Source organism: Tamandua tetradactyla, chromosome 21 (assembly GCF_023851605.1).
Source record: "Tamandua tetradactyla isolate mTamTet1 chromosome 21, mTamTet1.pri, whole genome shotgun sequence".
In the NCBI taxonomy this organism is placed as follows: Eukaryota; Metazoa; Chordata; class Mammalia; order Pilosa; family Myrmecophagidae; genus Tamandua; species Tamandua tetradactyla.
Genome location: NC_135347.1, coordinates 27826275 through 27853496, shown reverse-complemented (window position 1 = coordinate 27853496; position 27222 = coordinate 27826275). Strand labels below are relative to the sequence as shown.

At 36.5% G+C, this 27222-nt stretch overlaps 1 protein-coding gene across 16 annotated transcripts in view; it reads left to right on the top strand.

Annotated features, from left to right (window-relative positions):
• The first annotated feature begins 7683 nt into the window (after window positions 1-7683).
• PAM (peptidylglycine alpha-amidating monooxygenase) overlaps window positions 7684-27222 on the top strand; it is a 169309-nt gene continuing 149770 nt past the window's right edge. For all 16 annotated transcript variants that reach the window (XM_077139065.1, XM_077139064.1, XM_077139063.1 and 13 more), the window contains exons 1-2: window positions 7684-7819; window positions 8800-8920. In XM_077139065.1, coding sequence (XP_076995180.1) covers window positions 7731-7819; window positions 8800-8920 — 210 coding nt within the window. In that variant the 5' untranslated portion in view covers window positions 7684-7730. The remainder of the gene's footprint in view (window positions 7820-8799; window positions 8921-27222) is intronic.

Sequence of the window (27222 nt, the reverse complement as noted above, 5' to 3'; positions counted from 1 at the left end):
ATTTCTTAGTACATTTGCATCGATTTAGAAAAAGAAATAGCAAGACAACAGAAAAAGAAATAAAATGATAATATAGAGAAAAAAATAAAAATAAAAAATACAAAAAATGTATATAAAAAACAAACAAACTAACAAAAAAAACTATAGCTCAGATGCAGCTTCATTCAGTGTTTTAACATAATTACATTACAATTAGGTAGTATTGTGCTGTCCATTTTTGAGTTTTTGTATCTAGTCCTGTTGCACGTTCTGTATCCCTTCAGCTCCAATTACCCATTATCTTACCCTGTTTCTAACTCCTGATGGTCTCTGTTACCAATGACATATTCCAAGTTTATTCTCTAATGTCTGTTCACATCAGTGGGACCATACAGTATTTGTCCTTTAGTTTTTGGCTAGTCTCACTCAGCATAATGTTCTCTAGGTCCATCCATGTTATTACATGCTTCATAAGTTTATCCTGTCTTAAAGCTGCATAATATTCCATCGTATGTATATACCACAGTTTGTTTAACCACTCGTCTGTTGATGGACATTTTGGCTGTTTCCATCTCTTTGCAATTGTAAATAATGCTGCTATAAACATTGGTGTGCAAATGTCCGTTTGTGTCTTTGCCCTTAAGTCCTTTGAGTAGATACCTAGCAATGGTATTGCTGGGTTGTATGGCAATTCTATATTCAGTTTTTTTAGGAACCGCCAAACTGCCTTCCACAGTGGTTGCACCATTTGACATTCCCACCAACAGTGGATAAGTGTGCCTCTTTCACCGCATCCTCTCCAGCACTTGTCATTTTCTATTTTGTTGATAATGGCCATTCTGGTGGGTGTGAGATGATATCTCATTGTGGTTTTGATTTGCATTTCTCTAATGGCCAGGGACATTGAGCATCTCTTCATGTGCCTTTTGGCCATTTGTATTTCCTCTTCTGAGAGGTGTCTGTTCAAGTCTTTTTCCCATTTTGTAATTGGGTTGGCTGTTTTTTTGTGGTTGAGTTGGAAAATCTCTTTATAAATTCTGGATACTAGACCTTTATCTGATATGTCGTTTCCAAATATTGTCTCCCATTGTGAAGGCTGTCTTTCTACTTTCTTGATGAAGTTCTTTGATGCACCAAAGTGTTTAATTTTGAGGAGCTCCCATTTATTTCTTTCTTTCTTCAGTGCTCTTGCTTTAGGTTTAAGGCCCATAAAACCACCTCCAATTGTAAGTTTCATAAAATATCTCCCTACATTTTCCTCTAACTGTTTTATGGTCTTAGAACTAATGTTTAGATCTTTGATCCATTTTGAGTTAACTTTTGTATAGGGTGTGAAATATGGGTCTTCTTTCATTCTTTTGCATATGGATATCCAGTTCTCTAGGCACCATTTATTGAAGAGACTGTTCTGACCCAGGTGAGTTGGCTTGACTGCCTTATCAAAGATCAAATGTCCATAGATGAGAGGGTCTATATCTGAGCACTCTATTCAATTCCATTGGTCGATATATCTATCTTTATGCCAATACCATGCTGTTTTGACCGCTGTGGCTTCATAATATGCCTTAAAGTCAGGCAGCACGAGACCTCCAGCTTCGTTTTTTTTCCTCAAGATGTTTTTAGCAATTCGGGGCATGCTGCCCTTCCAGATAAATTTGCTTATTGGTTTTTCTATTTCTGAAAAATAAGTTGTTGGGATTTTGATTGGTATTGCATTGAATCTGTAAATCAATTTAGAGATGTGTGACTTTTGATGGTAGGTTCCAGCAGACATTGCTCACTCTGGCAAAGGCAGCTGTCATGTTGTGATGGCACTGAAGCAGCCTAGAGACAGGTCCACATGGGAGGAGCTATTGTTTTTGCTGAAAACTAAAACTAACTTCCGACCATGTAAGGGAACCACCTTGCAAGCAAATCCTCCTGCTCCGATCAAGCCTTCAGATGATAACTGACCTGGCCAACACATGAGTGCAACATCATGCGATATCTGAGCTAGAAGTACCCACTAAGCTGCTCTTACTTTTGACCCGCAGAAACTGTGTGAGATAATGCTTAGTGTTTTAAACTGCTGAATTTTGGGGTAATTTGAGATGCAGCAATAGCCAGCTCACATAGATGCAGTGAGAACAACATGGCATCGTCGCTGTGATATTCCTGCCAAGATATATCAGCAGAGTCTGATACTGATGAAACAAAAACCAAATACCAATTGAGAGGCTTTCTGCAGAAAACTTGGCCTGTAATCCTAAAAAGAGTCAAGGTCATAAAAGTCAAGAAAAAACTGAGAAACAATGCCAGCCTGAAGGAGATGAGAGGTACGACAATTTTACATGCAACACCTGATTCTGAACTGTTATTTTACTATAAAGGACATTATTTGAACAATTGGCAAAGCCTAAATGGGAGTCTAAGGATTAGATGGTAGTAATGTGTTGATGTGAATTTCCTGGTTTTTTAATAGTATATTATGGTATTTGGGAAACTGCATGTGCTTTTAGGAAATCCATATTCAGGGGTGATGATACATCAGGCAGTAATTTATTCTCGAATGGTTGAAGATAAGAAATATTCTTTTGTACTGTGCTTGCAACATTTTTGTAAACTTGAGAAGATGATTTACAAATATTTTCATTATGTGAAAAGAAAAAGGAATGCCATGCAATATGACCTTGCCTGTTGTGCCTGTTTGAAAGGATTATGTAGTCTAGAAAAGCTGTGTTTTAATTTTGATCCATCTTGTGGAGGCAACTATTCCTTTTGATCCCTATGCAGTACTGTAGGTTGGAAACTTGATTAGATTATACCCATGGGGTTGTGACACACCCAATTGTAGGTGTTAACCCACCAAGACCAGGTGGGTCTTGATTAGTTTATTGGAATCCTTTAAAAGAGGAAACATTTTGGAAAAAGCTAGAGAACCATGAGAGCCCATGCAGACACAGACCTTTGGAGTTGAAGAAGGAAAATGCCCCTGGGGGAGCTTCATGAAACAAGAAGCCTGGAGAGAAAACTAGCAGATGTCACCATGTTCGCCACATGCCTTTCCAGTTGAGAGAGAAGCCATGAACTTCATCAGCCTTCTGGAACCAAAGTATCTTTACCTGGATGCCTTCGATTGGACATTTCTATAGCTTTGCTTTAGTTTGGACTTTTTTCACAGCCTTAGAACTGTAAACTTGCAACTTAATAAATCCCCTTTTTTAAAAGCTACTCTGTTTCTCGTATTTTGCATTCCGGCTGCTAGCAAACTAGAACATCTATAAAAAGAGACCTATAGTGTCCTTTATTAAAAGTACACATAATGTTCCAATATTTTAAGTATCAAATTTTTTTTTTACCAATCTATTGATGGAATTTAATTTTTTTCAGGTTCCTTGGTATTTTAAAGGTCCAGTTCTTTGTTATTATGAGCAAAGCTAGTGATTAACCTCATAAACATGTTTATGTATTTGCCCAAATTTTGCTCTGGAAAAAAAAAATCCCTAGAAATGAAATTGCTATGTGACTCGATATCCATCCTTAAGTCAGTTAAATTGTATGCCATTCAAAGAAGATGTGGTAGTTAGATTCAGTTGTCAACTTGGCCAGGTGAAGGCACCTAATTCTGTTGCTGTGGACATGAGCCAATGGTACGTGAACTCATCTGTTGCTGATTATATCTGCAGTCGGCTAGGAGGCGGGCCTGCTGCAGTGAATGACGTTTGACTTAATTGACTGGTGCTTAAATGAGACAGCACAACGTAGCACACCCCAAGCAGCTCATCATACCTCATCTCAGCACTCACAGCTCAGCCCAGACCTTTGGAGATGCAGAAAGGAATCACGCCGGAGAAAGTTGTTGGAACCCAGAGGCCTGGAGAGAAGGCCAGCAGAGATTACCCTGAACCTTCCCACATAAGAAAGAACCTCAGATGAAAGTTAGCTGCCCTTCCTCTGAAGAACTAATGAAATAAATCCCCTTTTATTAAAAGCCAATCCATCTCTGGTGTGTTGCATTCCAGCAGCTAGCAAACTAGAACAGAAGATGATCTAAAAATCTCCTTAGAAGGACATAAAATTTATAATTTGGCAGTTTTTTATTTGTTTTCCCCCCACAAGAAAGTCCCCTATAAGAGTGGGGACTTTGTCTGTCTTGATTATCACCATCATCAGTGTTAAAATAACCGTAAGTACTCAATATATATTTGTTGCAACAACCATAAAAATAAAAACTGCACATTTATTATCTATGAAGCACAGTTCTAAGGATATTAATTCAGTTTTTCCTTGCAACAATGCTACAAAGTAGGCAGTATTATCTTCACTTCCTGATGAGGAAACTGAGTCACAAAGAAGTAAGGTAGTTGCCCAGTTTCACACAGTTAGTAAATGGTGAAGCCAGGAGTCAGGCAGTTTTGCTCCGGTTTCTAAGCCCTTAGCTATTCACTATGGTTCTCTCTTTGTTGAATAAATGAATGACTACATAAATGGCCAATATATTTATTTGATTAGTTTACCATTTACCGGTTTCAAATATCTTTTCTTTTTTTTTTTCAAATGAAAATGGGAGGAAATGAATTTCCCACATAGTAAGAGCCCCACCTGGAATTGATATGTATCATTCTTATTTGCCAAACTTATGGAAATATAAACAGAAGATTTGTCTTGTATCACAAATAAAATAGTAATTCCAGGTCTACAGCTTAAGTCTAGGAAGGAGGACCTAAATTTACATGTTCTTGAAACACATCCGCTGCTGCCCATCTGGGCTCTTTTCCCCCGGCTATTCCTTACACCTGGAAAGCTGTCTGCCTCCCAAAGTGAGAATCCTAATGATCCTCCAGGGTCCTCCTCAATGGCCTCTCTTCCACTGAAGCCTACTTTATCTTTCTCTTTTTTCTTACTCTTTTGTTAGGGTCTAAATGATCTTTCTATTCTCAGAATGTCCTGAAACATGTTTAATGGCACCATTATTCAAAATAAACAAAAACAAGCCTTATGTTATTTGTGTAAAGTTCTCATCTCCCCTAATGGGCAGTACTCTGTTTTGTATTAAAATAGCTCATACTTAGTATGAAATTAAATATGTGTTTGGATGAGTGAATAAATTATATTAAGGAAATGTATTTTGCATTCTTAACATTTTAAATAAGATTAATACCATTTAGTATTACATAATATACAAATATGAGGAAATCACAAATAAAATGGTTAGACATGTTTTTTCTTTCATAAGATGATGTGTATTTATTTTGTCTTCAGTTTACAAGGCATCAAGAACCAAGAGGCAATTTAAAGACCCATAAAAAGCTCTCGTTTCTGTAAGACCTTTTGTTCTATTCCTGGCAGCAAATATCAACTTTGCTTCCACCTACAAGTTCAATTTCCTTTTCTTTTAGTAGGTGGTTTAAGGACATCAAAGATAATAAAATCAATCAAAGCGATAAGTGGAATTTTTTGTTTTCAAAAGCTAGTACTTCAGTGAGTCTTCCTGTTCGAGAATTTTAATACTAAATTTGTTTTTAAGTGTTTGTATAATACCAAATCTCCTTGCCAACTGGAAGAAGGCCTGTCCTTGAATGTTGGTCTACATGAAATAATAAAGTATAATCCCTCCTTCATGAATACATATATATATTTTAAAGGACCTCAGGGGATGTTAAGTGCTGTCATCCCACCAGATTATGCTTTGTGCTAGCGAAGGCAATAGCATAGCCTTGAGGCCAGTTGTTTCTCTACTCTATAAAGAGGCCTCTTTTCTTTAAAGACCCACAGGATAAGGTCAAAGCTGGAGGTTTTTGTTGCTGAATGCTCAAGCAGCAAGCCAAAGAAAAAGTTCAAACAAAAAATTATCAGTTTTTCAAAAATGGCATTGCTTATGTAAATTAACCGAGGTCCTTGGGTACGACTGAGCCTCAAGCATCCTTGAATTGGTTGGATATTCAATCATGTTTCATTTTTATTTGGTGCAAAGTATGTCTCTTCTGGAAAGCACAAACCATGGAGGCTTCTCATTTAAGTTAAGGTTAGTTAGTGCTTTTTAATATTTGTTTTGGTTTGGGTTTTTTGTTTTGTTTTGTTTTGCTTGTTTTCAGATTAGATTCAGTATCTTATGATTTCCAGAGGAAATTTAGATAGCAATGTGTTGGAGCTCTTCTATATGCTCCCACTGATTTTGATTTTTAGTGCTATTTGGTAAATGGATTTACTTGGGATCCCCACTCCATGTTTTATAATGATTGATTAAAATAAAACTTTAAGAAATCCCCATTTTTGGAGGTCTGTTTGTGTTATGAATGATACTTTTTCATTCAAATAATGCCTTGTGCTCCAGCCTAAATTTACAAACTTCATATACCATCTGAAATATATTCAGAACAAAGTAAAGTGGAAATAATTCTAAAATGCAATTTAGTTGAGTCTTGGTCATAAAATGCAAGGCCTCTCATTGGTGTTAACATGCAGTTCTTGATCATACCTTTTGTAGATAAAATCCAGTTTGGGCCAGCTGAGATGGTCCCTGCTGTTTCTGACTGTACTGCAAGTCACCAAACTTTATTTCAGAAAGAGTATCTTTTGGGAGGTATGCTATGAGTAAGAAATTAGTTGCATATTACATGCAAGATTTAAAAATGGGCATTTATGTTCTTATATCACATTACTTATAGATTTTTGGTTTGTTTTGAGATAATTTTTTTTTTCCCAGGGAAAAATCTGCCACTTTATTCACACCTTTAAGAGCAAATGAACATAGACACTTATAATAAAAGCAGCCCTGGCCTCTGACCCCTGAGAACCCCCCATGGCCGCCTCCTCCCTGGGCACCAGCTCCTTGTCCTCAGGAGAGGACAGCCAACACTTCTGTAGTGATCAGCGTGAATTCTTGGCCAGAGAGATCTTTTTCCTTAGACCTGCAGCTCCGTGGTGCATATATGTAAACATGCCTTTGTTTTCAAAGTCTTTTTCTGACTGATTGGTGGAGTATCCAAATGCTTCATTTTTGCCTTTCAGTTTTCTTTTTTCTTGTGCAATAGCCTGTCATTTGTGAACATTAAATGCATGTTTGGTAATATAAGGGATTGATACAGGAAGTAAGGAAAAGAAATCCGGAGAGTGGGGTGGATGTGAGGGAGAAGGGAAAAGAAGGAGGAAAAGAAAACGGGGCAGTAGAGTGTGCGTGAGAAAACAAGTAAAAGGTAGAACAGGGACATGGGGCTTTGTGAAATCTTAGGGGCTGGTCCTGGGTGATGGAGAGCAACAGACACAGTATTTTCCCCAGGCTGGGACTGAAAACTCACTAATGTATTAAAAAAAAAAAAAAAAAAAAACCTCAGCCGGGATTTGCTGAGGACACATGCTGTAATGTGTTAGTCATCCATTATCTGCTTCTATTTTTGCAGGTTCTGAATGATGACTGACGCGGATTTGTGTGATATCCCTCCCAGTCCCTGTCATTCCGGAGTGATAAGGAGCGCGTACTTGTAGCCCCAACACCAGGGCCGAAAAAAAAAAAAGGGCAGTCTGGAAGGAGGGCAGCTTCCGCCTGCGGACTGGACAAAAGTACAGCCTTCCCACGGCTCTCTGCCTGCGATCGAGACACCTCGCGCCGTCCAGCTCGCTGTTCGCGGCTCCCGGTGTGTGGCGGCAGCAGGACGCCCGCCGCGCCCGGGCCATGAAGTAGCGGCTGCAGGCGGCGCCGCTGCGGGATCGCCGGCCCTGCCCTGCGCTGCGCTGCCGGGTGCTGTCCCCCGCGGGGCCGGACCGGCGCGGACATGGCCGGCCGCGTCCTTAGCCTGCTAGTTCTCCTTGTTTTCCAAAGCAGCTGTTTGGGTTACAGAAGCCCACTTTCTGTCTTTAAGAGGTGGGTGTGTATGTGTGTGTGTGTGTGTGTGTGTGTGTGTTTTAAAGAAGGCGAAATGTTGTTTGGGTGGTTTCTGTGCATGCTGTTTAGAAATGTAATCACTTTTACAAACCTGAGTGGGAGAAATACACAGGGTTGATGCATTTTGCTGTAATGAGTTGGGAGTTTTTGGCACAGTAACTTCTTGTAAACTCCCTCGTACAGAAAAAGCCCACTGCATTGTAGCCAAGCTGCCCTGGCTTTCAAAACTCCAATTAAAAGTTGTGATTTCCAATACTAATCACTCCCTCTTGGGGAGATATTTCAGAAACTACGATGTAGCCGTGTAGACTTGAATGTCTTCTTGTAACGGCTTGGAGAATGAAATATCAAGTTAGATCAGCAGTGGGGAGAAGCAGAGATAGACTGTAAGAGCTCACAAGAAAACATTGAGCTGTAAACACACTCCTTATAATTACCATATTAAATATTTATGCACTTTTGCATTTGTAATTCACATCACAGGCTTTTTATCACCCCATACAACTCTGCCTCCTAGCAAGATTATTCTTGGTTTTTGTTTCTGATTAGTCACACGCAACACCAATATAATAGTTTTAAAAATTTATACTGAGTTATGGTTAATTTTTCTATCATTAGGAAATTGGCATGTCTGTGATCATTTCTAGCTTATTAACAGTTTATCTTCATTAACTAGACACAAATATATATTTTGACAAGTTTTTATTGAATGGAATTTTAAATGTTGCCTTCTTGGTTGCATTGGCTGTATTTTGTTTACAAGGTGTGTATATATTGTGGTTGTCCTCTAAAATACAGTTCTGAGTATATTTTAGAAAATTATGTGATATGCACATCTTTAGAGTTTACATTGGATTTAATTCAGTCTTTATTCTTAGAAAGTCATAACATCCCCTTTTTATCTTGAGTTAAGATTCCATTATGCCCAAGGATATTGAAATTGTCTTTTTTTTTTTAAGGTTTAAAGAATCTACCAGGTCACTGCCCAATGAATGTCTTGGTACCACCAGACCAGTAATTCCTATTGATTCATCAGATTTTGCATTGGATATTCGTATGCCTGGGGTTACACCTAAACAGGTGAGAGAAATTCTGTGCTTCATTATTCACTTATTTACCATATATTTTATAATAAAGTAAGAAAACTACATTTACAGCAGTAGTAACTTCTTTAAAGTAGACATTTGCTTCCAGGACTCCTCAGAGTGGCTAGAATAATCGCATATTATAATTTCAATTATATTTTGTTTTTAAAATTTTACTCATATTTAATTTTTTTTTTTTTACTGATATTGTATTTGTGTTTTGAAATGGAACCTGGAAAATTTACTTTTTGGAATTCTCAGTGGGGTAACATTCTGTGTAATGCATTATGTAAATGTATATTAAAATGTGAAAAACTTTCAATAAAGGGAAATTATATTGAGCAGCTACATCTAAGAGGTCATTGCAGCCACAAGTTGGGAAATACAAGCACGTAGCTTACTGCTAAGAATTTTCAAAACAAAGCATTCCACACATTAAAAAGTGAAGAAAACTGTTCATAACAGGTAGTTGATTGTGAGTTTTCTTTAGCATGACTTCCTTGTATTTGTTGTGTTTTGAAGAAATAATGGCAGAGCTCGTTCAAACGTAGCTATGAAGCATTTTGAGTAGAACAAAGTTGATGTTAGGGATTTTCTCCCCTATTTTCGGTATCTACAAGAAACTCAAACCCACTGCTGTAATGAATTTGAGGTGTTTCATTAACCATAAAAAGGCCAGAATTAATTATGCTTTGCAGGCAGGCAGTGCAGGGATTTATGTGTGTCATTAAAAGATAGTCCTCCCCTTTTGAAGGGCTGCAGAGACAGGGAAAGGCTTGGATGTTGTTGGAACTGCAGTGGTTGATGACTCATTGTTGCAGATAACATTTTTTTTTTTGAGTACTGAGAAAATTAATGTATTCTACTTATTGGGGAGAATTCCTTTGGAATTGATACTCATAAGTTCTAGAGAGTACACTCAATGCTTTTTGGAGGGACTAAAGAATGACAGTCATTTATTTGATGACTTGATCAAATTTTCTATAAATAACTACTTTACTACTTTACTGTAAAAATGACCCTTACTCCCCCATTCCCTAATGGTCATGCAGATTACTTTTCTGTATATTTGGTTGTTAACATCTTGGCCTTTAATGTTATTAGGTCCTTAGCATTTAGTCAAAAGAAGTGTAAAGAGATTAGAAATAGGAGAGAAGAATGACAGTGCTCATTTGTGAAGTGTGCCTCTTCTTGTCTCTTTTCACTTTTTTTTAAAACATGACAACATAGAAGCACGAACATTCTTACTATATGATCATTCCATTCTTGATAGATAATCAATAACTCACAATATTATCACATAGTTGTATATTCATCTCTTCACTTTTAAAAGAGATTTTCTCCCTGTATTTGCTTAAATTGAGTTTATACTACTAAAATCTAGTAATTGGTCTATAAGCACTCTTTTAGCCCAAGAGTATCGTAATTTTATCAAATAGTCATTTGTGGTGGTTTGTAGTTATTTTGTTGTTCTTTGCTTCTCACTACTTAACAATAATAACAATAGGTAACTGTTGGGGTCAGTATTCTCAAAAGAGTTCCTAAAGGACTTGATTATACAAAAATACAGAGTTGCTCCATTTTCATAAGCTAAAATGAGTATGTTGACTTTTATAATGTTTAATTATCAAAATAACTCAATGGGAAAAAAATACATTAATGAAATGGCCATTTTTTATTTTGCACTATCTACATTAACCTTCTCCGCAAGCAATGGGCATTTTCTGGTTGCCTTCCTGACACACAGTTCCTCCTTGCTTGTTCTCTGAAACCATATGGCTCCCAGGACCTTCTACCCCAGCTCCAGGAGTACAGCACGTAGAACAGGATTAGCAAAAGTCACTGCATCCTGCCTGCCCTTCTGTAGTAATTGATTCAGAAGAAGATGGGTTATGACCTATGACCTAGCACAGTCCAATCAAATCTTACGATTTTTTTCTGGGAATATTTTATTCTGCTGTAGAAGCAAGGAGGCATGCAGTCCTGGTGTCTGCTGCATTCATGAAGTTAGGCACACTTGAAATAAAACTAATGCCATAGAAGGCAGTTTAGGGAGACTGAAAGAAATTTCAGGTTTTGGTAATATCATCAATATGAGTCTTTCCTGTTTCAACCAGGTTGAGTTAGGTTTTCTCTTACTAAACTCTTAGGATTTAGCAGTACTGAAAAAGAGATCAATAAATCTGATGTAAATCCTTTCATTGGGAAATATAAGATTGTTAGGCAGGCTAGGTAGAGGAGAAAGCAGATACAGAATTTCAGGAATGGAGAGAACCTTCGATGTGATAAAATAATAGAACTTGCTGATTTTACAAATGGAACACAAGTCTAGATTAGTGTCTTATGAAAATACACCAAACCATGTCAGGAGGCCTCTGTGTTCCCATCCATTCTGCCAGTCCACAGGACTTCAGAGCAGCTATTAAAATTTTTTCCCAGTAGATCAGATATCCCGAGAGTCCAGGGAAAGTAGTTTATCATTTATTGCAATTTCAGTTTTATAATCAAAGGGAGCTCACTCTTGTTTTTTTCTGATTTAACATTTCAAAAATAATTTCTGTCCTCTTTCATATGTTCCCTGTTAATGTTTCCTTGAAGGAGAAGAGTAGGCAGTTTGTAGGTAACCTAGAGTAGAGGTAAAATGAGCAGAGCTGCCAAATGATGGTATCTGGAGATTCCTTTTTTCGCACCTTTTCTTTTACATTTGGTTCCCCTTTTCACCAGGATCCTATGGGCCTTTGCTGTCACCAACTCTGATATCAACAAATAAAACAATTCCCCAGTTCATGGTCATAGTAAGGTGCCATCAGCAATTTGATATAACTCTCCCATGGGTATTTGGTTTAAAAATCAAGCAAGCGAGGGCATAATTGTGATGATTTTACATAAAGTGTAGTGTCAAAATCTCAGTGAAATCCAGTGGTTTAGAATGCAGTCTTCGGGACCAGTCTAGTAGCATTCTTGTCCCAGCTCTTGCAGTGCCAACTCAGATGTAATTTTTTAACCATCTCATCCTGTTCCTTCTTCTGTGGAGAGGATAATAGTTGTACCTACTAGGGTTGTTCTGAGGACCGAGGTAAAAAGTAGCCTTTCAGTTGGTACAGCGCCCTGCATGTGCTAAGTCCCCCAAAATGTGAACTAGTATTGTTACTGTTCATACGTGTGTAGAGGAAAATGTGGATTAGACTTAAAATAAGAAAGATATTGCTAAACTTTTTGCTTTCAGTAATGCCTTCATGGAGAAGGTAAGAATTGCAGTGAATTTAAAGGAGAGGAAAGGTAACCAAATGCAAAAAAAAAAAAAGTCCAAAGCAGGGCATGAGAAGCCTGCATAAAGTAAGCAAAGAGAGGAAGTAAAACTTTCTGTGTGGCCATTCTTAAATCATTTCTATTAAAAACAGCCCTTATAATAAGAGAATGAAAGAACCCTGAGAATAAATATGGTTTTCTCTAAGTCCTTATATATCTTTTACATTTCTTGGAAAAGAAGTTATGAAAAGTAGTTTCATTAGTAAAGAAAGCATTGATTTTTTAAAAAAAGTATTCAGTTTGAAATTACCTTGTGTTTCTAAAGTGCCTGCTTTCCTGAAGGCTTTGTTGAGTGACCTTATGAAAAAAAATCACTCTTATCTAATGTAAATGCTTTCAAATCTGAAGTTTACATAGCATTTATTTATTTTGGTTTTGTTCAATTCATGCCCTCTGTAGTTTTGACTTATGTAAACCAGTTGTAAAAAGTATGCTTTTAGAGGGTTGGCCACGGTGGCTCAGCAGGCAGAGTTCTTGCCTGCCATGCCGGAGACCCCGGTTTGATCCCCAGTGCCTGTCCAAGCAAAAAGAAAAAAAAAAAAGTGTACCTTTAGAAAAGTTTTTCTTTCAACCTAAGATCTTGAACCCACATTTAACTAGATTTCCTTCCATTAATATGTATTAGACTCTGAGGGTAGTTATTTTCCTCCTTTATTTGGGAGGTGGTTTGGGGACCACAGAGGAATAAACTTTTCCCTTTATAAATCTTTTTTTCTACTATTTGTCTTTTTCTGTATTTGTCTTTTAAAGAGTCAGATCATGCTTTGAAATCAGAAAGCACCCTTCCTCCTTACTGAGCATAAATATTTATTGCCGGGAAACAGAATGCTTCTAACTTTAAATATCACATCAGTTACTCTAGAACAACAGGTTGAAAAACTTAAAATTAGAGAAGTGTTACATTATTACTTATTTTTAAAAAATGATGAAAGAAGGCAAGTATTGAAATGAAGCATGAATGAACAAAATGTTCCTATAAAATCTCAAAAACTTCAAACGGGGTTTCTCCTTGCTTTTCACTAAAAAATGAGCACACACTGGAAAATATTTATTATTACGACTTTAACTTTTTATTTTTTCTAAAAGGAGAAGAGAGTCCTCTGTCCTCCACAATGCATACATAATCATGTAATAAGAACATAAGTTTCATAAGCTTTTTTTTCTGTATTCATTCAAGGAATCAATTTTAAAATAATAAATAATATCACTTTAACAATTGTCCAGAATATATTTCTATCAGAAAGATAGTATGAAAGTTAAATGCAGAAATGCTATAATACCTTATTTTTCTTAAGTTCAGAATGCTGATTAAATTAGATCTTTTCATGTAAAATTACTCAGTTGTACAGAATGTTGGCTTTTGGCCATTTTGAGGATATTATGATTTGTTAAATCTATAATGTAAAAAATTCAGTCATTAAGAAAAATACACAAGTCAGTGCCAAAAACTCAGGGTAAAATTAGCAACAACCTCGAAAGAATGAGGCTGTCCTGGAATGCTTTCCAGCTCTTTAGGGGTTATGATTACTTTATCCTTTTATCCCCGGTTATTAGCATGCAATGGTTTGCATTTTTTTTAAAAAATAAAAAAAAAATTTAAAAAAAATAAAAATTCTGAGTTTTCTTTGGGGCATGAGAATAAAAAGAAGGGAGACACTGCAGACCCCCACTTCTCCATTTCCCCTCATAAACTGGCTTGACTTTCAGGTTAAATTTCACTACAGAAGGGGAAAAAATTATCTTTGGGCACCAGCTGTTAGGTTACCCGTTATACTCACTTGGAGGAAATGGGTCCAGGGTCTTCCAAAGCAGCGGTGTCTTTGCTGGGAAAGTTCTGGGGAACATCGCCACCCGACTCCCGCAAGCCTGGAGCCGAGAGCTTCTGTAACTGGAACACCCACAGAATCCCTGACCACCTCTGTGGGGTCAGCACCATGTTCCGTTCTACCTTCTCTGGTTCTCTGACCTGCCCACCACTGCACGCCTTGCCGTCTTCTAGCTCAGTTTGGACACTGGAACAGGCATGGCAAAAGGGGTTTCCTTTTTTGGGCCAAGTCCACTTGATTGAGAGGAATGACTGGAAAGTGTGAAGAAGTGTGAGGTCACATCTGGGCTTGGTGGGAAGTGGGCAGTGATACATGAGCGATGGCCGCCAGCAGTGGCAGCGTGAGTGGCAGTCTTCTGCCATGTGCCTGCATTGTGCTCCTGTGTTGAGGATAGACCATGGGTGAGAAATGATTCCATTGCCATTTTCTTAAAATGAACATGACTCATGGCTTTTGGTATTTCTTTTTCCTCCATTCTTTTTTTCTTCCTCCCTCCATAAAAAATAAAAGGAGCGTGACCTTGCTATCAGAGGTGGAAAATTGAGAAATACCCGAATTCTGGATTGACATTCACTTTTTATTTAGAAAGACTTAGGCAATGTGTATAAAATTCCAAGAATTGGAAAGAGTGTAAGAATAACACCTCGTAGATACTGTTATGCCATATTCTTCTCATCCCACTGAGGAAGTACCGTTATGTCCATTGTACAGATGGAGGAGCTAATACCAAAAAAAATTCAGTGATTATTACAAAGCACAGTCCCTTGTTTTGTTTACTTAGCTGCCTCATATTAAAGTGTTTTTTCCACCTATTTTGAAAGCTCAGGATTGGTGTCATTTAAACAATAAGATGCTATATGGGGTGGGCGATGGTGGTGCAGTGACAGAGTTCTCCTGGTGTCTGCCCATGCAAAAAAAAAAAAAAAAGATACCATATGGCAAATTCTCAAATTTTATACTTTTTTGTATAATGCATTCTTTGCTTTATCAGTAAGACTTAGTTATATAAATTAAAAACAAGTACAGAAATGTTAACTGTTGAGTTAAAATAGCATGCAGTTCTTTGTTAATAGTTTAAATTGTGATGCTCTCTCTTTGTTTTTACTGACATCTAATGTTGTCCTAAGAAGATACAGTTGAATGATTAATATTTTCTTTTATGACGATAATCTAAAGAAGTGACATATCTGGGTGAGAAAATGCAAATATAAGTGTAAATTAAGCACTTTTTCCTTTCTTTATTAAAAATGAGAGCCAGAAGGAAATATTTTTCTTTTCAATTAATTTTTGGTGTTTTGGAATTAATATGACACTTAAATAATATTAGAAAAAAGCAACTACAGTTTAAGGGATGTCATGATCACCTATTTTCTCATTAAGATTTAATGTTTCTAGTAAATATTTTGGAAGAGAAACAACGGTTCTATTGAACACTCATTATGTTAACACTATTGTATGAGGCACGTTACATGTATTGTTTCATCAATTCTCATAAAATCTCTGTGCTCAAAGTATTATCCCCCTTTTTTTATGTGAGAAACTGAGACTCAGATTAAAAACCTACCAATAGTCAAATAACCAGTAAAGAGAACAATGAGGCTTTAAATCTGTATTTATTTGAATCTGAGACCTATGCTCATTTCATAATTCTTTGGTGCCAACATGTGTTTCCCAGAGAATGTTGCCATATATATTTTTATGCGTGCACATATATGCATGTGTGTGTATACACACAGGGATGTGTTTTTACATACATATTGTGAAAATATAAGTTTCCTTTTGCTGAACAAACAAAATGTAGATTCTTCACTCTATCCTAAATCCTTAAATAACTTTTTCTTACATTTTCTTAGGCCTTCCATCTGCTGGTTAGATATTCTAGGTGATCAGACCTGGCTAGTAAAAGACACATTGCAATCAACTTCATTTAGTTTATTTGAACATAATTTAAAATTATTCCTGTCTAAAATTAAACCAAAGATTAGTCATTTTTTTCTTAAAGGATCAGGTAGTTAATATTTTAGACTTAAGAGCCATACAGTCTTTCTTGTAACTGTTGGAGCTAAAAGCAGTCTTGGACAATATGCAAACACAAAGTATGGCTGTGTTCCAATAACAAGCTTCATTTACTAGAATCACCAGCCAGCCCATGGGCTGTAGTTTTCTGATCCCTAATCAAAACCGTGGTATCTGCCTTTTAAGCTAATAAATTGATGTAACCTTTGGCATCTCCTGGACTGTGTATTACGACTTACAGAGCATAGAGGATAAAAATACCAATACAAGGTTAAGAATGCTTTGATCTTTATTACTTAGTTGTGTTTTAGGTTCCTGGCTGCTAAAAACAAATACGTCCTGTAAATGGGTTGGCTTAAAAAAACAGGAATTTATTGGCTCATGATTTTGAGGCCGGGAGACGTTCCTGATTGAGGTGTCAGCAAAATGATGCTTCCTCCCCGCAGGCATCCTTGGGCTGGCTCCTGACATCTTTGATCCTTGGCTTTTCTTTCACGTGTTGGTGCACATAGTGAGGTCTTCTCCTTTGTCTTCCAGGTTCCAGTGACTTCCAGCTTCTGGCTGCTCCCCTGGCTTTCTCTCCATCTCCAATTTCCTTTGCCCATAAGGACATCAGCTATATTGAATTAAGGGCCACTCTCTTTCAATTTGGGCACATCTTAGTTAATAACGTCTTAGTTAATAACCTATTTACAAATGGGTGCACACCCACAGGACCGCGGTTGGGACTTGAATGTGCCTTTTGTAGGGAACTTGATTTAACCCTCAACAGTTACCTATTCAGTTGTCATAAATAAATGATCATGAACAGGAGTCTTTTGCTTGGGATATTATAGTGTTTCAGGCTTCTGTATCACAGCAAATGGTAATTCTTATAGTTCCTCTAGACCAAATGCACTAGACTCTTTCCTGACTCCTCTTTTTCTGTCTGACACCCCTTAACCAATATACAGCAAATCTTCTTGGTTCCACCTTCCAGATATAACCAGAATCTAGCCTTTTCTCACCACACCTGTCTTTCCCGCTCTGGCTTACGCACCCTTCTGTGTTTCCTGGGTTATGGCAGCAACCTTCCTAACTGGCCTCTCTTGCATCCTAGTACCCCTAGAGACTGTGGGCCATACACCAACCACAGGGGTCCTTTCAAAACAGTTATCAGATATGTCATTCTCCTGCTGATAGCCTTTCAAGAGTTTCCTATACCACCCGCAATTAGGGCCAGAGACCCACCAGTGACCTACAAGACCCTTCATTTTTCCTGCTCTCCTCCCATTCCTGTCTGTCTCATCCTATTCCAGTCACATTAGACCCTTTACTGTTCATTGAAGGTTCTAAGCATCCTCACATGAAAGGCCTTCTCAGTTGCTAATTCTTCTGCTTAAAGAACTCTCATCCCCTAGATACTCACATGGCTCACATTTTTAGGTCTTTGCCTAAATAACAGCTTTTTGGAGAGATCTTCCCTAACTTTCCTATCATCTAGGAAAACTCCCTCCCCAGGTCCCCCCTGTGCCTCTGCTTTATGTTTCTCTGTAAATACTTATCCTCACCAACCTATTATTTGCTTGCTTATTGTCTCTGCCTACTAGAATATAAGCCCCATAAGGTCAGGCAGTTGGCCTGTTTTGTTCACTTAAGTGTCACCATGGCCTAGAACAGTGGCTGGGACATAGTAACTTCTTAATAATTTTTTATCAAATGAATGAATGAAAACATGGGAATTGGAAATGTGAAAACCTTATGCTCCAAGAAAAATGCCTTTCAACAAATATTTATTATCTTTTATGTGCAAAATTTTGTGTTGTAAGTCATTATGGAGACAAGATGAATCAGAATGCTGCCTTTACTACTTACCAGCTGCGTGATCTTAGATAGGAAAAACCTGAATGTATTTCAGTTTCCTCATCTGTAAAATGATAGTTTCTATCTGATAGGATTGCAGTTCAGTGAATTGATATGTATGAAGCTCAGTAAATGCTCCGTAAATTTTAGCTGTCATTATTTCTGCCTTGTGGTATATTACGAGGATGAGTTACATCCTGCAAGGCAGTATATGATAAATACCTTAGAAAAGTAGAAATAAAGAATTTTAGAACATAATGTTTATGCTTGGAGAGGGTAGTTGCAAAAACAGTGCTACAGTGAGGACCACAATCATAATTTTTTAAGTGCATTAAAGAAGTAGTTAGAATCTATGTTTCTCTCTTGTTTCACTAGGGAAATCTTTGTGGAAAAGGTAGGAGTTACAGAATGCCATTCACTGGATAGGGAGAGAGATATGGAAACAAAAATTTAGAATCCCTATGCAGGCACCACTCTAGAAATAGTGCTCTCCACAAATGAAATAATTGGGACTTCAACTTTTATAATTCTGTTTTAAAATAATCTAGTAATTATTAGAAGTGCAATTTACTAAGAGATAAAATATTCTATATTTTTAAACCCCCAAGTTCCTTATTACCAAGCATGCAAAGCAAACCTTTGTAGCAATAAAAAGAAGTTGGTTTAACTATAGTTATAGAGAGATATGTGATATATAAATTAGATATCAAAGCAAGCATACAAAGGATTTTAATATTTCTAACCACAGAATAATATATATTTAACATATGATAAATATAATTTTATCTATATCTAGATACAAATTTTTGTCTTAAAATCATTATTTTTCAATATTATGGAATATTTATTGAAAATCACAGAAGTGGATATTAAGAAGTTTTAGTTGACTACAATAATTAGAAGTTTTTTGTTTTTTTTTTCCGCATGGGCAGGTACCGGAAATCGAACCCAGGTCTCTGGCATGGCAGGTGAGAACTCTGCCTGTTGAGCCATCGTGGCCCACCCAATAATTAGAGTTTTATAACTCCCATTCCCTGATCATAATCCAGTAAAACTCGATAGAAATAAACAATGGAAAGGTGTCATGGAAAATTTAGCTACTTAGAAATTAAGAACCATCATTCTAAACAACTTCTAAAGTAAGGCAAAAGTCAAATTGAAATTACAAATTGTCCAGAGAGTAATGACAAAGAAAATACTTGACAAAACCCATGAGTCCCTACTAAAGCAATAATCAGAGAAAAATTGAGAGTCTTAAATGCTTTTATAATGAAAAAGTATAATAAAAGTAAAATGATATAAATATTCATTTAAGAAATGAGGGAAAGAATAGTAAATTTAACCAAAAAAAGGAGTTAATAAAGATAAAAGCTGAGATTAATAAAAATAGTTTAAAAATTTGTAAGCTATATAAAATAAGAAACCATTTCTTTGAAAGGTCCTTTAAAATAGATAAATTTACAGCAAGCATAACTGAGGATAAAAGAAAAAAAGCAAAAATGTATACATTATTAAAAATTAGCGGGCGGGCCGCGGTGGCTCAGCGGGCAAGAGTGCTTGCCTGCCGTGCCGGAGGACCCCGGTTCGATTCCCGGCCCCAGCCCATGTAAAAAACAAACAAACAAACAAAATATAATAAAACAAGAAAATGTTTAAAAATGTTTCCCTTTCTTCCTTCCTTCCATCCTTCCTTCCTTCTCTGTCTTTCCTTCCCTTCCTCCCTCTCTCTTTAAAAAAAAAAAAGAAAAGAAAAAAAAAAATTAGAAAGGACACAGAAGAGTTTTTCAACACTGTTAAGTACAACTCTGTGCCCATACATTCTATAATCTTGAGGAAATGGATGATTTTCTAGAAGGTAGTAAACTACGCAAATTGACTTAGGAAGAGATTGAAAAGGTTAAAAGACATATGCATACATATAAACAAACTTCTCACGATAAAAACTATTTAGCCAAGAACACAATAAGAGTTAAAAGCATGTAAGAGGGACAATGGTTTAGTATGCCTGCTGCATATAGAGATACTACAGATTTCTGAGAAGACAAGCAACTATAAAGAAAAGTGAATGTAGAATATTAATGTTAAATTCAGAGAGTGGAAAAAGGTTCTACCTGTTAAAAATCAGAGAAATGAAAATTGAAGAAAAAGTAGCAAACCATATATTTTTACCCAGTAGTTTGGTAAAAATAAGAAGAGTTATACAGAGCTTGTAAGAATGAGAAGACATGGACAGTCTCACAGATTGTTGGTGGGAGAGTACATTGCCTCATGCTTCTTAGAAAGGTTATCTTAAATTATCTTTTAACATGAAAACATTTACATCATTAAAATTGTGGGAACGCATTCTATAAAATATTACATGAGTGAGTGAAAGAATGAATTTGGTCTGTATCTGCTGTCCTAGAGTTGTCGTAGTGTATTCTTAAGTGAGAAGAGCAAATTTTAGAGTCCTGTGTGCAGTATAATCTCATTTTAATAAACAGAAATAATAACAAAACCCTTTTATGTTTAGTTTGTAGTTTTTTTATGGGCATGGAGGAAGTTGGAAAAAGGCACATCATCCTGTAAATTTTGGTTCCCTTGGAGAGGTGTCAGTGGAGGAGGATGAGAACAGATTTTTTTGGTAAAGAATCTGAGTTGTTTTATTGATAACATGATCATCTGTTATTTCATAATTGTTGACAATAAATAAATGAATAAATAAATAATGTTATCAAAAAATAATCCAGTTAGATCTAATTCCTTTCTGATATAAACCCCTAATGTTCTAGAAATCTCTAGAGGGGTTTTCCACACAATGCTTCTAATTGATAAATTTTTAATTCCTATTCCTCTGCTTTGCCACAGTGCTATTAAGAAAACCTGATTAATTAAAGAAGTTAGGGAATTAGGCACATGTTTAGAAACAAATAGAGCCGGATATGTAGGGGGTCATCGTCTAGTATAGTTGGTCTGAAGGTATTTGTGGAAGGCAACCATGCATATCTTTCCACATTAGCAAGAAAAGTGATTCTCTTTGCATTTGTTAGCCACCAGAAGAATCCTATTGTTTCACTTATTTTCAGCTTTATGTGGTCTGAATTAATATTTCAATAACCCTATTTGAGAGGAGCATTTGGAACCATTCCACATGGATGTTGCATTCTTTAAGCAAAAGTACAGAACACACTCTTTCAAGGCACAGCTTGCTTTTCACACGTAATATGTTCTACTTAATCATGTATAAAGGGACAAATCTGATGTACACATTAGAGCAGTAGCTCTGTCTTGGCATGCAAAAGTCATCCCATCCAACAAACCTCCGAGCATTTTTAAAGAGGAAGGTTTATAAAAAGAGCAAGTACATTGCTGCTTTTCAATATGTTGCATTCCCGCCCTCAGCTAATCCAGTATTAAATGAAAACATTTGCCATGGCAACATCGATTTACAAAGGGCAAATGATGTTTCTGAGAGATTGGAGTATTTCCTCTCATCTCAGATACACACACAGTTAACACTTTAAAAACCTTATTTAATAATTTTATGTAAAACTGAAAAGCTTTACTTATTTTTAAACGGTTTGATTTGGAAAGAGAACCCTATATGAAATACCAACCTCTTAAGAAAAATAAACATCAAATTAAATGCAAGCAGCAAAATACCACTAAATTATCTGAGCCTTCACTGTTCATGGGAAGAAAAAAATTGTTTCATGTGATAAACTGTACTGAACTATGGTTAAATCATTTACTTCCAATTGAATGATCATTTAGCTCAGAAAATGCACGTTCTCGGTTTACCTCATATTTCTGGAATTGATGTTATTAGTTATAATGTTTAGCTTCCCCATTTTGGACATGTTAAAATATTAATTTTATCTCCTTAATGTATTTTTCATAGATGGTATGGCAGTACTCAGAGATATTTTATTGTCGTGGTTTCATCTACTTGACTCAGACACAATAGACGTAAGAAAGAAGGTAGATTGCTAGCTTGGGTAAACGCCAGTATTAAAGAGGTGACTATAGCAGGGTCAAACAAGTTTAGAAGTTAACAAATAGTCTCTTCATTGTTTCTCTGCTGTCATAACCACACTGTAATATGAAATGGAGAAAATTGTGCTCAAGGGTTAGGAAATTAAGTTCCTGCTCTAAATAGCTTAGAGTTGAGAGCAAAAGATTTATCTTTTCAAAATGAATTCTTTGACTGTGCCAGAGGTATATACTGTTCCATCTTCTACCTATCATTTATTTAATCAGCACAGTAAGCTTGGGTCTAGAAGCCCACGGCTTTTAGGTATAAGGGGACTTCTAGTCCTTCAATCATTATGGCTGGAGACAGTTGAAATAAATAAGGTATTTCACACAGTTGCTGCTCAAAATATTCCCTTTTCACTTTTGTTTGTGATTACCTGAAAATCTTCTACAATAGCCAAAGAGATTTGAAGCACCACTGAAGCAAATAAAAGCCAATGCTTTTGAGTCTGCTGCTGTTTGAAGAGTCTGAGTTTATTGGAAGACGGTTTGTCTTTTATCTCCCTACTTCCCTTCTTTCCTTAACAGGTAGTCCCCAAGATCCAAAAATTTCAGTTAACTTTTTGAAAGAAGTGTACAAATATATAAATCCAAGAGAATTTCCTTGCAGTTTAATGAACACTCCAAATGCATTTATTGTGGTTAAAATTTTAATAGAGATAGAGATGAGCAAACCCAGGAATCACTGTGCTGTTTGCACTTCTTTTATAAAGGAGAACGTTAAATTAAGAATGATCTGGTGTCTTCATGTGGAAGTGGGCTTAGGAAACTGTTGATTGAGAATGAGCTTTCTCTTTGAGATACGTGAAATTCTAATCTAGTGAAACCAAAATATAATATTATATATATTAGTATTAATTGAGTTAATTCAGTCCATCCTTGTTTTTATGTGTATATCTATGTATTAAACATTTTTAAGGAAGAATTGGAATTACATTTACAGAAATGTGAACGAGATTGAAATGATCTTTCCAACTCTTCTCCTTGCCTAAATATCAGTTCACCACACTATTTTTTTACTCCAGGGCTTTCATCAAATAATCTTAGGTCACCATTGTTCTTTACATTCATTTTTCATTATTTAAATGTCGATTACAATACTGAACCTAACCTATTGTGTTTTACAGGGAATACAATAACCTTGTTAGCTAGCTGTCACTTATTGTCTTACTTTTGTGGGGAAGTATTTCCTGAACTCCATCTGAGTATTTAGCTTTCCAGAAACAAATCTCTATATCATCTCTTTTCATTGAACTATCATCACCCCACCTCTCTTTCTTGAGGTATGATGTCAAGAATAGAGGATCCTTGAGAGAATTTACTATTGAATCCCCTAGGCATAGAACAATGCATGGTATCCAAAAAAGATAAGTTGAATTTTTTTTTAAGAAAGATGGGAATTGTTTGCACACAAAGTATATTAGCTGCCTCTCCTCAACACCCACAAACATGCCTTCAAACATGTACTAGTAGCTGTAGTATTTTTTGTGCATTCACACTGAACACTAGTTATGGGTCCTCTGCTGCCATGTTCTTCATAATTAGGATATCCTTAAGTTCGATGGCTTTTTTTCAACTGGTGCCTAGTATTTTATCCCACAAAATTCATATTTTCATATTTATCAGCTTATCTGAAACATGATTTACTTAGAATAAAATTAATCAATTTTAATTGTATAATTCACTGAATATTGACAAGTGTATGGTCATCTAGCCACCTCCATAATCATAATGAAGAACATTTCCACTACCAAAGGGTTCCTTTGTGTGCCTTTGCACATACAGACACATGTGCGTGCACCTCCAGCTGCCACCTTTCATTCTTTTCCCTCATCCCTCCACCCTGACAACCACTGAGCTACTCTGTGCCACTGTAATTTGGCCTTTTCCAGATTTATATATAAATGTAATCACAACAGTACGTAATCTTTTGTGTCTGGCTCTTTCACTTAGTAGAATGCTTTTTTAGGTTCATTCATAAAGTTATGTTTATCAGTAGATTCTTTCCTTTTTATTGCCAATGCCTGTCCATTATGCATTTATGTTTTTCAGTCAATATGATTTTTTTAAGCATTCATCGTTGATAATGTTATTCTCCTACTCATTCTGACCAAATGCATTCTACTCCACATTTGGGGTATGTAAAGTGTCTGATTAATAGCCCTCATCTGTATGTTTTTAAGTTTTTTTCCCCATATTGCTCCTTCTTGAATTCCCTATTTTCTACCACACTTAGCCTGCTTGTTATTTTAACAAGTAGGTATTTTGAACCTCCTAATATTAGTAGTTCTACCTGTTATAATTTCTTTGCCCTGCTTCTTCATCCACTGGAATCATAACCATTATCATTACGTTATAGATTAGGTGTCCCCTTCTTAATGAATCTACCTTATTCTCACCAACGAATATAATCTGAGTGCTGTAATAGTTTGTACCACACTTACGGACTTGTGTTGTCACTTACAGTGATTGTAGTGATTTATTTTTATGTTTGGAATCTCTCATACTAAAGGGTCGGTGACACCAATGACTGTGTCTTATTCATCTTTTTGCATTTTTTTTTAGTTTATGTTCATACTGAGCAATCAGATACCACGATCTATGTTTTATACCTGTCCTGCAGACAGGGTATTGTTTGCCCAGTATCGTGTTTTGCATATAAAAAATGTTCAGTGAATCTTTGTTGATTAATTTGAACCTATGTCTAGCTATTCCTTCTGCTTTCAGGTACAGCTAAGAAAATAAAATAGTCTGATGACCCATATGATGTAATGAAGATTATCTTCTAGTTAAAGCTTCATCCCACTGCCTTGCAGATCTCCTGATAAATAGTAGATATCGATAAATATTGTTGAGGATAGGTGTATATTGGTTGTGTGCGTTGGGCAAGGCACAGAGCACATTAGCAAATACAAATTGATTAGACAGACATCAAAGGAATTTATTCTTTGGTGAATATCTAAGCTCCTTGGTTAAAATGGCTGGATACGCATTACACTGTCTTATACATCCTTAGTGGTCTGAATTCTGGGCGTGTACAGTTCTTTCATTTCTCCCTTTGAAATGTCTTTCAAGTGTATCCCTTTCTCTTTCTGTTCCAGCTACAGCAGTTTCTTTCATTCCTTTGTACTTGTTACATTCCCTCCCACAACATATGTCATTGCCTATGCTGTGTTCTTGCTTTGATTGCTTTTCCCTTTCTGTTTAACCTGGTTAACATCTTCCCATCTTTCAAATCTCAACCTGAGCGCCACTTTCTCAGTGGGAAGCTTTTCTGACTGCTCCCCCTTCCCCTCATCCCCCTCCCTCATTCTTCATGACTACAGTTTTGCAGTTGTTAGTGTCATTTTTCGATTCATGCCTCTATTTCCCCTTCAGATTGTAGATTACCCAAGGGTGGGCACTGCATCTGGTTTTGATCATCATTGCATCCCCTCTGCCTAGCTAGTGTCTGACGATAGTAGACCCAGTATTTATCTGTGGGATAGACAGACATATGGTTGGATGAATGGGTGAATTTCCACGGCTACTCTCCTATTATAGACCTAACCCAGATTGATAACAACACCTCTTTGTTTGTTTTCAGACTCTATCGCCTCACCCCTTCCCATTATATCCTCATCGTTCATTCTCAGTTCCATCAAAATGTTGTTCCTAAAGGACTGCACTCATGGTTCATTGCCCTGAACCTCACTCTTCATGGCTAACATCACATTACAACAGATCAAATCTAAATTCTCATCTGTCAAAGTCTTTCTATCCAATTTCCTTACACAGAATTCCCTAAATTGTCAACTCTGGGAATATTAGTCTAGTTACCACACTGTCTACCCATCTCCCATGTTCAACCAACTCGGTTTCTCAGCTCGGAGGACCTTGTTCTCAATTGGTTTATCTGAATTCTTCCCTCCCATGTAGATACTCAACTTTGCTTCATAACCTCTCAGATGTAATAGCCTAGGTCACTTCTATTTGTTTTTGAAGCTCTAATTTTATAATTTTTAAAATATTAAGAAATACCAAAAGAGTTGCATAATGATAGGGTTTTATGTTACATTCCAGAGAACCCCTCCAGGTTTACTTTCCACTCTTCTGCAGCCTACCCCCACTCCTGGGGACTGTTTATGGACAGCATCAATGGACTCCTTTGCTCTCTGACTTCCAGTTGACTTTAGTCTGGGAGGAATTGGCAGAAGACTGGAGGGCAGGAGGAGAATGAGGTCAGGGTGTTTGTTTTCTTGGCTCATTCTCTGTATGATGGGTTGACACTGACTGGATTTCTCTCCCTATGGCTTTAGCTCCTGTCAGTCTTCTCTTGTGGCTATAGCATTCTCTACTTCAGTAACTCTCCCTCTTCTCAACTTGCAGGAATTTGGGCAGTAACAGATTTCTGATTTTTAAATCCCCAGGTGTTTCCATACTCCTTAACCTAGTCCACATCTTTGTTCGTGGTTCTTTTGTTAAATTCTATTCAATTTTCCCTTTATTTGTGGCTTCTGTTTCCTAAAGAAACCCTGACTGATATATTTTAAGTATTTAATAAGCACATTAATCTTTTCATATAGAAACAGTTCAATGCCATTTACAATACAATTACAGAATTTATAAAATATACTTATTTATTGTGCATCACGAGTGGTGGGGTTTGGACACAAATTAAAAGTTGTAAGATAAATGTCATCTTCTTTCAATCCTGTCTTCTGTTTTGACTCTCTATACAATCTTTTTGAGAGAAAAGGCCCTCTGTGAATGTTAGGCCTGGCCAAATGTCCCTCCCCGCCCTCCTCTCCTTCCCCCTGATAAATCCTTGTCTAGACTACTTCAGCTTTGTGATTTCTCCCTTCTCTGAACTTCTATTAGTCTTCCAATCCTTACCACAAAGCTTAACACTTCACCATTTCCTAGTGGTCTCATGAAAGTAGGATTAGAAAATTTTCTTACCTATTTTTATGCTCCAGGAACAAAATATATGTAGAATAAATACATATTTGTTGTTCAGTTTGTTTGTTGTTAGGGTAACTGATTGGTTGGTTGGTACTGAAGATTATTGGGGACAAACTATCTTTTTAGTATTTTAAATTTTTTAATGGGAAAAACTTGTAATATATACAAAACTGGAAGACTTGTATTGTGAACTTTCATATACAAATCAATGGTTATCAGCTCATGAACAATGTTGTTTTACTTATGCACCCAACTAGTTTATTCCTTCTTTAACACACACATTGCATTTTGAAGTATCTTCTAGACATCATTTTATTTCATTTCACAGTATTTCATATGTTTTTTA